At 41.9% G+C, this 13,758-nt stretch overlaps 1 protein-coding gene across 1 annotated transcript in view; it reads right to left on the reverse strand.

Moving 5' to 3' along the window:
* ZCCHC17 (zinc finger CCHC-type containing 17) overlaps positions 1 to 13,758 on the reverse strand; it is a 52,740-nt gene that overhangs the window by 15,050 nt on the left and 23,932 nt on the right. Inside the window, exons 4-7 of the mRNA XM_045782048.2 lie at positions 11,630 to 11,730; positions 10,150 to 10,241; positions 2,794 to 2,894; positions 652 to 797 (exon numbers count right to left, since the gene is read on the reverse strand). Coding sequence (XP_045638004.1) covers positions 652 to 797; positions 2,794 to 2,894; positions 10,150 to 10,241; positions 11,630 to 11,730 — 440 coding nt within the window. The remainder of the gene's footprint in view (positions 1 to 651; positions 798 to 2,793; positions 2,895 to 10,149; positions 10,242 to 11,629; positions 11,731 to 13,758) is intronic.

Consider the following 13,758-nt stretch of genomic DNA (forward strand, 5'->3'; position numbering starts at 1 on the left):
CCCTTTTTCTGCACCACAACAAAGTCTATGAATTGTTCTGCTGTAAGCAGTACACAGGAGACAGAACGCCGTGAGACAGGCACTCTTATCCACCACTGGGCACAGATAAGTACTTTCTGGAAAGACAATTTGATAAAATGTATCAAGAGCCTTAAAGCCCTAACTCAGTAATCTCATTTAGGGATTTATCCAAAGAAAACAGTAAGAGATGTGGCCAAACATTTAGGCTGGAAGTAATAAAAATATCCAACAATAGAAAAATTATTAAATAAACCATCATACAGCCATAGCGTAGAATACTGTATGTTGCTCTTAAATCAAGTTTTTGAACACTTACAAGTACAAAATGATTTCTGATAAGTGTAACGAAAAAAGTAAAATATAAACTAAACCTAGTACAACCATAATTTTGTGTTTAAATATAGATGTAGCTATCTATTAATCATTACCTAGCAAAAAGATTGGAATGTACCAAAAATACTGTAAGTCTCTTTGGATAGAAAGATTACAGGAGATCCTAGAATTCTTTATGGTTTTCAGGATTCTTAAAAGTTCTTCAAAAAGTACATTTTTATTCTACCTTATTTTTTTAGTACATTTTTCTTTTAAAACTCAAAAAAATATGATAAATGAAAGCAAGATAACACTCACCTTCTTTCTTTTTCTAGAAGAATTCTTCGTGGGATCAGGCTTCTCAAACTCTGCTGACTTTGCCTCTTCCTTCTCCTCTTCCTCATCAGGTATCAGAGAATATTTGGTCCCTCCTGGTTGCATAAAACAATCCTTTGCGAAGTGGCCTGCAGAAGAGAGGCAGAAAGGTAGGGAGGGGAGAAGGAGCCTCTCCTCTTGGCAGGTGGGTCTTCCCCTGAGGCTCCTGAAAGGGGCTAGCTGGTTGAAGAAGTATTACTGAGTTCATTCAGAGCAGCTGCTGGGTTCCGAGCAGATTTTCTGTCACCTCAAGACAGCATTGCCCACTCAACCAAAGCCAGACCAGCAGCTGGTCCTAGAGCTGTGGGAAACACTCGCACTGCTTTGGAAATGGCAGAGGAAGCAGGCTTGTGCTGCCTTCCATTAGCAATGGGGCTTAGTAATTTTTAAAGATCTGTTTGGAACTTATTCCTGACATTGAAAGGCTGCTCCAGAGAACAGAATGCTTAGCAGAGGGAGCCGAGTGGCAGGCCAAGCCCTACAGGAAGATAGCTCTTAGGCAGCTGGCAGGAAGGTGGCATTCACATCCAAGCTAACACACTGAGAGACAGGCAGTCACCTAGGGGCACTCAACATTCAGACTGTCAGGTCTGGCAAGGGCCTTAGAGATCATCAAACCCAACACTGCATGTGCAGATATAAAGGCCCAGAGTAGGAAAGTAGCTCAAGGTCACAGAGCAGCAGAGCTAAAACTTACTCCAGGTTTCATGCCTTCCTGTTCTGTTCTCTTCCTGCTGCACCAAAACCAACCCCCTTGGGCCTGACCTTTGCTGACTAGACCAAATTCCATCTCTCATTATTCTTCTCTGCCTCATGTAACACCTGGTGGACGTAAGCTGAAGATGACCCCACCCTCCCTGAACCTATAGGGTTATCAAGGGTCTGTTTAACAGCTACTACAGAGCTGGTTTTATTATTTATTTTTTTAAGATTTTATTTATTTATTTGACAGAGAGAGAGATGGCCAGCGAGAGAGGGAACACAGCAGGGGGAGTGGGAGAGGAAGAAGCAGGCTTCCCAGTGGAGCAGGGAGCCCGATGTGGGGCTCGATCCCAGGACCCAGGGATCACGCCCTGAGCTGAAGGCAGACGCTTAATGACTGAGCCACCCAGGCGCCCCTACAGAGCTGGTTTTAACAGCAACTACAGAGCTGGTTTTGTCCGAGCTTGCATAGACCCTATTTCAGGGGCAGAGAGGAGCACATGAGATCATCAAAAAGCTATGTGTAGACTGCTTTGCAACTCTGAATCCAGAGGCTAGGTGGTGCCTGGAAGGGGAATACAGCATACAGTTTTCCAAATATCTGGAATGTTCCCACAATTCCCCTGAGGAGGTATTCTTTCAATTTTTTCCCCCTTCCTCCCTCTACATTAATGGTAAGTAGGGGCTTAACTCCCACAATATCAATCAGGGCACAAATCTGCTACCAACTGTTGTAGAAAAATCAAGAGAGCAGGGTAAATGGAAGGCAAGGGAAAAGGGGTGACAAATTGAGATCACTCTGAAAATGAGATGCTGGCAATCCCTCTCGTGATAGCTCTGACAAGGGAAGTCAGGCTGAGAGAGCTCTTGAACACCTGAGTAAGACCAGAAGAAACCTGAGCAAGTGGCTAGCCTGTGTTTTTCATTACTAAAGATACTGTATTCAGAAGTCTGAAGTCAAAGAGAAAAGAAGAGCAAGAAAGGGTTTGACCTGGATCCTTGAGGAATGTATTTCCAAGTTACTTCACTTTTGCAGCAGAATGGTAATGGTCCTTGGAGATAAAAATTTACAGTGTTAACCATAAGCTAACACTCTTACCCCTCCTGGCGCAGTACATGGGGATCTTGCCCACACAGGGCATCAACCGCAAAGCGGGGGAGAGGTGGGGTGACAGTAGAGTATCTGGCAGGGCCAGCATTCAGAAGAGGACACAGAAAGGGAATGAACTCTGATAAGAGTCTAAGAGGAGTAACAGCATGAGCAAGTGAGGCCATCACTGACTAAAAAGCTCGGTGAGCCACAGCCAAACCAGGCGGTCTCCCCCACCTAGTAAGGGGCCAGCACAAGGAGGAAGGACTGGCCTGGCAGAGGCTTCACCTTACCTTTACAGCCACACTTCTTGCAGGTGGTGTTCAGGACAGCCTCGAGGGTGATCTTCTGCCCAGTGTAATCCTGGAAGGACCGCCGCCGCCTCTCTTCTTGCCTATAACGAAAAGGATACTGACTGTTGGCCCCCTTAAGAGATGTGGCCAGAGATACTAGGCGGTAATGCTGTATGCTGGGTTTTTGTTCTGTCTTTGGCAGGTAGGAGGGAGAAAGAAGGAAAAGTGTCATGCGTGCGGAGACAAGTAGTGAAAACAGCAACATGAAACATATTTTTTCATTCAGGACAGGCTCTGAATTAATAATTATGAATGAGACGACTTCAGCTCACTGATGCACAGAGAATGAAGATATAATTACTTACCTTCCTAAGCCCCCTGTAACCCAGATGAGGTCACCCCCGGGTTTAAAAGACCTTCAAAGACTTCCTAGAACCTGAAGTTCAAATTCCTTCCTTTGGTACTCGAGGCCTTCCACAGTGTCTCTAACCCGCTTCTCCAGCTCCAACTTTACTTGCATGAGATGCGCTGCCAAACAGGACTAGCCGACCTTCTCCAGATGGTTCACTGCCCTTGCTCATGCAGTTCCCTCTCTCTGAAATGCTGCTTCCCCTCTCTCCTCCCACCTCACCACCCCCAAACACTTCAAGGCTCAGCTTAGTCACCTCCTCTCCTTCTATCAAGTCTTCTCCTGAGACCCTCAGCCAGAATCCATCTATTTGTTCACATTCCTATAGCGTTTCTTAAAAATTCTAAGCTTGATTGGTTTTCACAATTTGAACATACCCAGGAAACCAACACTCCGAAGGAAACAGAACATTGCCAGCACCTCCAAGGCGCCTCTAGTCACCAGGCCGCCCTCAAGGGTAACCACTATGCTGACTTCTAACAGCGTAGATTAGTTGTATCGGTTTTTGTAAATTATGTAAATGGAATCACACAGCATGGACCCTTCTATGTCTGGCTTCTTTCACTCATCTGAGAGATTCATCCACATTGTTATGTGCAGTTATGGATCACTGATTCTCACTGCCATAAGTATTTCGCTGTTGATGGGTATCTGAATAGTTTCTACTATGAACAGCGCTTCTTCTATGAACTTTCTAGCACATCTTTCGGTGACAGATATATGTATGCATTTCTGTAGGGAAATGCCTCGTTCCAGGTAGGAGCGGAACAGTACACTGGGTTGTAGGGCATCAGCTGTAGCAGACACCGCCAGCCAGTTTTCCGTAGTGTTTACCAATTACACTCCTGCCAGCAGCAGAGCCTAAGCACCCCAGTTGTCATGGCTCTTTCTTTGACCTTTACGATATAACACATGATACCTGCGCAGAGTAGGTACTCAGAAATGTTTGATTGAAGAGTGTCACCCTCGATCACTTTTTTTTCAAACTCAAAATGTAGTCTATACACACTGCAGTCCTAGCACACATCAACTTTATTGCCTGATACATTAACATTTCTTCTCTAGATTGTAAGCCCTTTCTACAAGATCTTACTTGTGTTTGTTTCTCCACACCTTAGCCCAAAGCTTGGCAAGCAACAGCATCAATAAACGTTTGCTGAGGGATGCCTGGGGGGCTCAGTCAGTTAAGCATCTGCTTTCAGCTCCAATCATGATCCCAGAGTCCCAGGATCCAGTCCCACATTGGGCTCCCTGCTCAGCAGGGAGCCTGCTTCTCTCTCTGCCTGCTGCTCACCCCGCTTATGCTCTCTCTTTCTGTCAAATAAATCAATAAAATCTTTTAAAAAATAAAATAAAATAAATAAATGTTTGTTGAAATTTCTATGCTCTTGGGGCACCTGGGTGGCTCAGTCGGTTGAGTGTCCAGCTCTTGGTTTCGGCGCAGATCATGATCTCGGAGTCATGGGATCAAGCCCTGCATCGGGCTCTGTACTCAGCAGGGCTTCTGCCTGATATTCTCTTTCCCTCTGCCCCTCCCTCCACTCATGCCCTCTTTCTCTCTCTCTCAAATAAATAAATCTTATAAAAAAAAAAAATTCTGTGCTCTTGATACCAAATATTTTTTCTTTACCTGAACCTCTTTAACTTTGAACTTTGACTTCACCTAAGCTTTTCCAACTATTCACCAAGTCTCTATGGACTCCAGCAAAAACAGAAATATTCTGCCAAAAAAGCCACATTACCCAGAGAAAGGCAGGACGACAATATCAAAGCGGAACAAAACTACCCATCTCACGTATTTTAGCTAACAGTTTCATGGGATACACTGGTTCAAGGGACGAAACAGAAAAGACCAAGATACTCCATATTCTGTCCTGGTCCTTCAGCTCAGCTCATACACCACATCTTCTCTACAATGTCCCCTGCCACCACAGGAAGAGTTAATTACTCTTGTGTTCCCAGAGCGTTTTACTCTCTGGTTATTTTGTTAGATTTGTTTACATTTTGGCTCACCCTCTGTACCATGAATAGGCCTTCAAAGATAAAGACTATGTCTGGGCGCCCAGGTGGTTCGGTCGGTTAAGCATCCGACTCTTGATTCTGGCTCAAGTCTTGAACCCAGGGTCGTGGGATCAAGCCCCACATCGGGCTCTGAGATCAGTGCAGAGTCTGCTTGAGATTCTCTCTCTCCCTCTCCCCCACTCATGCTCTCTTTCTCAAATAAATAAATATATCTTTTAAAAAAAGGATAAGTCTGTATCTTATTTTTTTCTGTATCTAAGCAGTAAGCACACCATCTAGCATATCAGTGTCCAACAGAATGCAATGATGGACAGTTGTATAAATTTATGTCTGTACTGTTGACTAATATTTAGGTCTGTGGCTACTGAGCACTTAAAATGTAGTTAGTGTAACTGAGGAATTGGATTAAATTTTCATTTTCATTTACATTTAAATAACCGTATGTAACCATATGTAACTTAGTGGCTATCCAGTGGGACAGTGCAGACAAGTATATGATTTAAGTTTTGAAAATGCCTGCTCAAATCCCCAGGTTTTGCCCTAGCATAATCTTCAAAGGACAGGAGGTCAACTGTCTCGTATGGGTCATGGGAAAGGGTCCTTTCAAAGAATAAAGCTTGAGTAAGAAAAACCAAGGTTGTGGGGGGTAGAGAGGGAAATAGGAGTTACTTATCAACAGGCATCAAGTTTCAGTTAAGCCAGAAGAACTACATTTTAGAGCTCTGTTATACAACATTGTACCTAGTCAACAATACTTAAAAATTTGTTAAGAGGGTAGCTCTAATGTTAGGTGTTCTCACCACAATAAAATAATTTTTTTTTTATTTACAAAAGGGTAGAGAAGGGGCACCTGGATGGCCCAATCGGTTAAGCATCTGTCTCCGGCTTGGGTCATGGTCTCAGAGTCCCGGGATCGAGTCCCACGTAGGGCTCCCTGCTCAGCAGGGTGTCTGCTTCTCCCTCTGCCTCTGTGTGCTCACTCTCTCTCCCTCAAATAAATAAATAAAATCTTCAAAAAAAAAATTAAAAAATAAAAACTAGGGCAGGATCTTAGGGACGTAACTTGAGCAAGTCACAAACTCCATGGCTTTCAGATATTCTTATCTGTGGAGCTGAGTTTCAAGTGGCTATGAGTTACAGCTTAAACAAACCCTCATTATAATCAATTCCAATATTCTGTGGGTTCTAACATACAACAAGCCAAATCATAACTCCCACTCCATACTCAACAAATGTGTCACTTGCCTATCTCCCTTTTCTGTGCTCACTGCCAGGCTGGTTCAGGCCTCGCTACTTTGCATCTACATAGTAACAAGTTTTCTCCTCCCATCCACTGAGGGCACATAGTTGAATTAATCTTTCTTTTGTTCAGTTCAACTGTTAAGCGGCAAGCACCACTGCCAATGATGAGTAAGTGTGTCAAAAAGGCAGAACAGGGTCCTTCTCAAGGAGCTTACAGTCTAGCAGTGGAGGGAGACATACAGGTGGACAATTACATTGGTGAGCCACAAACACTCTTCTAAGAGACCATGCGATGCTGGCTGAAACTGCCTGGAAACTGCCTTTCCCCTTTCCATTTACAGATTCCCTTTAACACTCTGGGACTGGGGGAATGAAATGTAAGACAGATCTTGATGGAGAATGAAAGGCAGCTGACAAACTGTGGGTGGCTGAAGACAGCACTAAGACACTGAGCATAACAGGGCGAGGTCAGGGAATGGGGTACAAGGAGAGATTAATCTGATCAGGAGCCTCTGCCCTTCAAGGGCTTTAAAAAATTTTTTTTAAATATTTTATTTATTTATTTGAGACAGAGATAGCAAGAGAGAGCACAAGCAGGGAGGAGAGGGAGAAGTAGACTCCCCGCTGAGCAGGGAGCCTGAAAACGGGGCTCAAGCCCAGGACCCTGGGATCATGATCCGAGCTGAAGGCAAACGCTTAACTGACTGAGCCACCCAGGCGCCCCAGGGCTTTAAAAAAAATTAACGCTCTTTGACTGACAGTCAAAGTCAAAGCTCTCCACAATCTGACCCCAACATACCTTTCAAGCCTTACATTCTAGTACTTGACTGTACCCTCCTCTTGCCTTAAACAAGACTCCTAATGTGCCCTGTGCTTTCCTGCCTCGTGCCTTTCCTTAAATCATTTCTTCTGTCAGAAACACCATTCCTTCCCCTGCTGCCCGACAAAATCTTATCCATTCTTCTAGAACTAGCTCAAATGCCACCTCTCTTCTAGCCATCAGGGTCTGAAATCAACTCATCCTCTTCAAGCTAATTCCTAGAACCCTTTCTTTAACCTACTCTTTTTTTTTTTTTTTTAAGATTTTATTTACTTATTTGACAGAGAGAGAGACAGCCAGCGAGAGAGGGAACACAAGCAGGGGGAGTGGGAGAGGAAGAAGCAGGCTCTAAGCGGAAGAGCCCGATATGGGGCTCGATCCCAGAACGCCGGGATCACACCCTGAGCCGAAGGCAGACGCTTAATGACTGAGCCACCCAGGCGCCCCTAACCTACTCTTTTAGCATTTATTACATTTGCCTTATATTAAAGTGATCTACATAATTATCTCATTACACTAGGCAGTAAGGCCCTTAGGAAGAAAACTTGGTATTGCCATTGTACCTAATACAGAATATGAACCCAAAAAACATTTGCTGAATAAATGAGTAAATGAAACCACTAACAACTGCTACACATCAGGCACTCTGGGAGATAAGAAGAGCTGTGTGCCCCCTGTTCTCCCAGGTCTTATATATTCTTTCACAAGAAAAGGTGTGATAATCACAGAAGAAAAACAAAGAGATCTTTTAAAACACTAACTACAAGTAGCTACCATCTACTAAGTTTCTACCATAGACTAGACACTAATCTGGCTCTTTACAAACAAGCTTGTATTTAAATCATTCCATCATTTCTGAGATGTAGGCATCATCCCCTCCATCTGAGAGTAAGAAGCTGAGGGTCAGAGAAGAGAAGGAGTCTGGCTCAAGGTCATATACCAGTTTGCAGCAGAACTAGGACTCTTTCTGATTTACGTCTAGCACTAAAACCTCTCATCATTCCACTATATTTTCTTTCCCGGATGCAGCTCTAGAAACAGTTTATAACAAAAGTTACTGTTTGGCTACTTGGTTATTACTAGAAATAGCCTATACATAGAGACCTGTACAGCCCAAAACCAGGGAGCCCCTTCCCTTCTCTACCCTTGTTTTGAGACAGAGAAGTAGCTCTTTTATTTTACTTGTTTTACATTTTGCCCCTACAAGGGTGACTTTGGGAAATTCCATTGCTTTTTAATGAGTCTGTATATAGCACAGGATTCTTTGGAGCAGAAGTAATTTATTATAATGTAATCAGCAAAAGCCAGACTTAAATAACATTACTGAGCTCTGAGTTATAAAACATTTCTATTATAACTGAAAGGTGTTTTGTCAATAATCAGACTTACAAACATGTCAATATTTAGAGATGAAACTACAGAAATATGGAAAAAATATTTCACATACAACAGCTAGAAGCATCATGTGGTAAAAAGGGCCCTAGCTTCAATGTCCTAGTTCAGGTCCTTGACCCACTATAATTTGTCATTAACCACAGGGAAACTACTTATCACCAAGCACCAAAATAGAAACTAGGAATATAGGGATGTCTGGCGGGCTCAGTCAGTGGAGCATGCAACTCTTGATCTTGGAGCTGTGGGCTTAAGCCCCACATTGGATGTGGAGATTGCTTAAAAATAAAATCTTTTTTTTTTTTTTTTTTACGATTTATTTACTTATTTTAGAGAGAAAGAGAGAAAGAGTGCACACGCGGGGAGAGGCAGAGGGAGAGGGAGACAAGCAGACACCTCCCTGAGTAGGAAGCCCAACACAGGGCTCGATCTCAGGACCCTGAGATCATGACCTGATCCGAAAGCAGGGTCAGATGCTCGACCGACTGAGTCACCCAGGAACCCAAAAATAAAATCTTTAGGAAAAAAGAGGGCGGGGCACCTGGGTGGCTCAGTCGATTAAGCGTCTACCCTCAGCTGAGGTCACAATCCCAGGGTCCTGGGATCAAGCCCTGCATCAGGCTCTGCTCAGCGGGGAGCCTGCTTCTCCCTCTGACCCTTTCTCCCCCGTCTCGTGCTTTCTCTCTCCCTCTCTCTCTCAAATATATAAATAAAATCTTTTTAAAAAATAAATTAATCAATAACATAACAACCACTGAGAACACCTGATTAGCATGAGATAAACAATGTGGTATTTTAACATCAAAAACAATACAATAAAGTCATGGTTAACCTGAAGTTAAATGCATGATTTTGATTAGCTTTCTGAAACCCTGGGAACAGTTCAGAAACCCTTCATGGAACCTTAGGGAACTAGGAACCCCTGATCAGAAATCACTGGCATACATTCAAGAAAAACTTTGAGACCGATAGCAAATTCCTTATATCACCAGACATTAGCCTGCATGGATAGCAAATCTTCCATTCCTAAACGAAAGGTCAGAAGAGCCAATGAAAGTAAAATGTCATATTCAGAACACAGTTATCCCAAGATGCATTAAACTCCACTGGCGTTGCTTCTAGATTACCCTACTCTTCCATATGGTCTTTATCTTTTTTGAGCCCCTGTGCTAGGAGAGAGACAAGTAGCAGGTGCTTCATGAATGCTTGTTGGCTAACTGGTTAAAGGGCAGACAAAGAATAAGGGGAAGGAAACAAAACCACTGATGGAGAATTTCTATGCTTTGCATGTTAGCATCCAATCTTAGAACTCTATGCAGTATGGTGTTACCGAAATCCAAGGATCACAAGGGCTACATAACTCATCAATATCAGAGACTATAAATGGTAGAGTTCCTAGGTCAGCCTGATTCACTACAGCATTCTGTGGTTTGAGAAGCAGGACTGTAGCCTTTCCAAACCTTTTACCTACTCAATGATAACGTTGTTAGGGTCGAGGTCTTTCCCAGTCCCTTGGTTGACAACTTTCATGGAGAGGGACACTTTTATCCTATCATTTTTCATCTGTAAAAGACAAAAGCAAAGTCACCAAGAGCTAAGAGTACACTATTTAGACTGCTGGTCTAAAATTATCTAACTAAGCATCAAAGCTTTATCATTATAACAAACACTGAGCTCCTCTAATGGCTGAGTCCTGTACTAGGAACACTGGGGGTACTAATGAGCATTATAAATAGATCTTGTGGCAGAATAACTTTAGGAAATGGTTTTTATCTCATTCTTGTCCTTCTCGGGAGGAAAGACAGAAATGGTTGCTCAGAAATTCAAGGCCAACACAGGTAACCAGGCAGAAAATAAAAGCTGTTTTTTCCAGGTAAGTTCAGCATAATGATAGGTTCAGAGATCCATGAGCCCAGAATGCATTTCCCAAACATTCCAGACTAGACTAGATCCCTTTTTGGACTTGGTCTAGTACATTTTTAAACATGAAGGCAATTGTTAGCCATGTTGGTCTTCTTTTGCTTCCTCCAACACTTGATGCCCTTTTCCACTTCAGGGTCTCTGCACCAGTTATTCTCCCTGCCTGGAATATGCTTATCCTAACTTTTCACATGACCAGTGCCTTTTCCTTTAGGTCTAAGCTCCCACATCATTTCCACAGAGAGCCTGTTACTGACCACTTTATCTAAATCTACTGCTGATACTGCTTGAGCCCATTACAGCACTTATAATTTACGATTATTTTATATGTATGTTTGCTTACTTTTATATTTGTCTCGTCCAATTACATTCTATACGAGCTCCATAACAGCTGAGGTCACCTAGGTCTGGCTCACTCTTATATCCCTCAGACTAGTACCTATTATTGAATAGTATCTCTTTCAGACCTCTCTCCCCTGCCATTCTCTGGGACAAGAGCATGCTGCCCACATCCACAGCCCTCATGCCTCAAGTGAGCTGCTGTTAACAGGGTCCTTCAGACCTTTCTCACTTGCCTCGCGCCACATGGTGCCAGGTATTAGGAGCAATAACGGTAACCTCTGTGTCTTTTCATTGTTTTGGTCCAAACTGAAGTGTACCTGGCAGCTATTCTTTGAAATTTATGATAAAGACCAGTTCCATAAATTAAGTTTTCTTCTGTCTTTTTGGTTCTTTTCTTTTTTTTTTTTTTCCTACCCACCATTTGGATAAACTTCAGGGAGGAAAGTTCTATAAACATGTACTTATTGCACCACAGTTATTATAGTTTACAGCACATCCCTTCTGAGTTTACAGGACAACCGGCCAGAAGGTTTCAATTCAGGACAGAATACAGTGGCAGGATTCAAAAATAAGATCATCAGCCACAGTTAACAATATATCCACATTCACCATCATGAAATACCAACACTGCCCCCCCCCCAGCTTTTCCTCGGTCTTTCTAACAACGTGAAAGTTGCACAGAACCTTACCTCTCGACCAATAAGCTTAACCCACACTTTGTCTCCGACATCTACTATCTCAGAGGGCTTATCCACACGACAGGATGACATGTGAGTTCGATGGACCAGACCTGGGTACAAAAGAAATGAAATAAAGCACAGGGTATATCTGGTATTTATACTCCAAATAATGAGGTAAGGAAAAGATGGGAGTTGAGGACTCACTGAAAAATGTCTGTTAATTTAAAACTGTAAATTAAAACAATCTGAGATCACTTTTTGTACTTAATCAAAACATATTCTTTAAAAATAATGCTCAACATTAGCAAACGTGATATAAGACAACACATTAGTAAAAACGCAAGTCAGTGGAAGTTTTTGAAAGCAAGTTTTGAAACATCAAGATGTTTATACCTTTGATGCAAGAATAACATCATTAGAATTTTTCCAAAAGAAAAAACTCAACGGAGGCAAAAACCAAAAACCTATGGGTTTATAAAAATACTTGTAGTATTATTACCTACAAAGGTTTTAAAAAAAACTATAAAGCAATCTAAATGACCAATAATTGGAAAATAAGCTTGGTAAACTATGGTAAAGCAATCAAATAGAAGAGTAAGCAGCCAATTAAATTACAATTACAGAAAATAATTATGATAGACGTTAAGTGAAAAAAGAAAATCTAAACAAGGTGCTATTTTTAATCTATTAAGTTAACAACATACTGAGAAAATAATACCCATGGGTGAAAGTGTAGTAAAATAAGAAATATTGCAAGGCTAGTATAAAATTTTAGAAATCATTTAGCAATCACTAACAAGAGTGGTAAAAATATTTAATAAAACTAATTAAAAGTTAAATGATGCGTTAGTATTAAATAATTTTTAAAATATTTATAATAGATCTCCTTTTCCTATCTGTCCAAAGTCCTTTCCTGGGAGAACGATCTTCCCTACTTTTTTTTTAATACACAATTTCAGATTTTTATGAATAAAATTATTGAAGTATTAATCAACATCACATTCCCTATTTTCTAAAATTAATCTGGTCCATGTGATTTGGTTGAAGCTGACATAACCCCCAACTGTGGGCACACGACACATGCTTAATCAATCAAGATAGTTCACCCCACTGAGTGATTAGCTAAATCAATTCATCATTTTCAAGACATCTGTCAGGATAATAAACTACAAAAATTCACCAATGCCCATCTTTACCACCAGGGGGCAAGAGCTGGCCAGAGGTAAGAAACAAAGCCCTGTGGGTGTAATCTGAGCACCTGATACAGCCCTGGGGTCAGCTAGATTTATTCTGCACCCCACAGTGAGAATAGCCAAAACATTTCTCAACTGTGTTTCTGTCCCCTTCAATGTATTTTGAAGACTGGAAAAATTAGAAACAAACTAGGGGCACCTGGGTGGCTTAGTCAGTTATGCATCTGCCTTCAGCTCATGTCACGATCTCAGGGTCCTGGGACTGAGCCCCAAATTGGGCTCTCTGTTCAGCAGGGAGTCTGCTTCTATCTCTCCTGCACCCACCCCACCCCGCCCCACTCATGCTCTCTTTTGCAAGCTATCTCAAATAAATAAAATCTTCTAAAAAAAATTTTTTTAAAACGATGTTCAAAAGATTATATAAGAATATGTCTGTAATTCATTCTTTAGTAAATATTTGATTGCCTTCTCTGTGTCAAGCACTGAAGACAACCAACATTTTCCCATGTAAATAATAACAGTACAACAGAAAATTATATACAGTATCCCTCTCCCTCTGCCCCTCCCCCTTCCGTTTGTGCTCTCATGTGCATACTCTCATGTGCATACGTACTTTTCTCAATAAAATCTTTTAAAATAATAAAAATAAAATATATTAATCAGATTGTAAATTTAGTGATTGGTACAAGGACAGACACAATTCACCAATTTATTAATTTACAACAGAAGATATATATATATATATATTTTAAAGATTTATTTATTTGTGGGAGAGAGAGGGAGAGAGAAAGCATGCACATGCACAACACGCAGAGGGAGCAGCAGGCAGAGGGAGAAGCAGGCTCCCCACTGAGCAACGAGCCCAAATCGGGAATTGATCCCAGAACCCTGGAACCACGACCTGAGCTGAAGGCAGACGCTTAAATGACTGAGCCACCCAGGCAT

This window comes from Ursus americanus, chromosome 33, assembly GCF_024610735.1.
Source record: "Ursus americanus isolate L20-20 chromosome 33, mUrsAme1.1.p, whole genome shotgun sequence".
NCBI classification, from domain to species: domain Eukaryota; kingdom Metazoa; phylum Chordata; class Mammalia; order Carnivora; family Ursidae; genus Ursus; species Ursus americanus.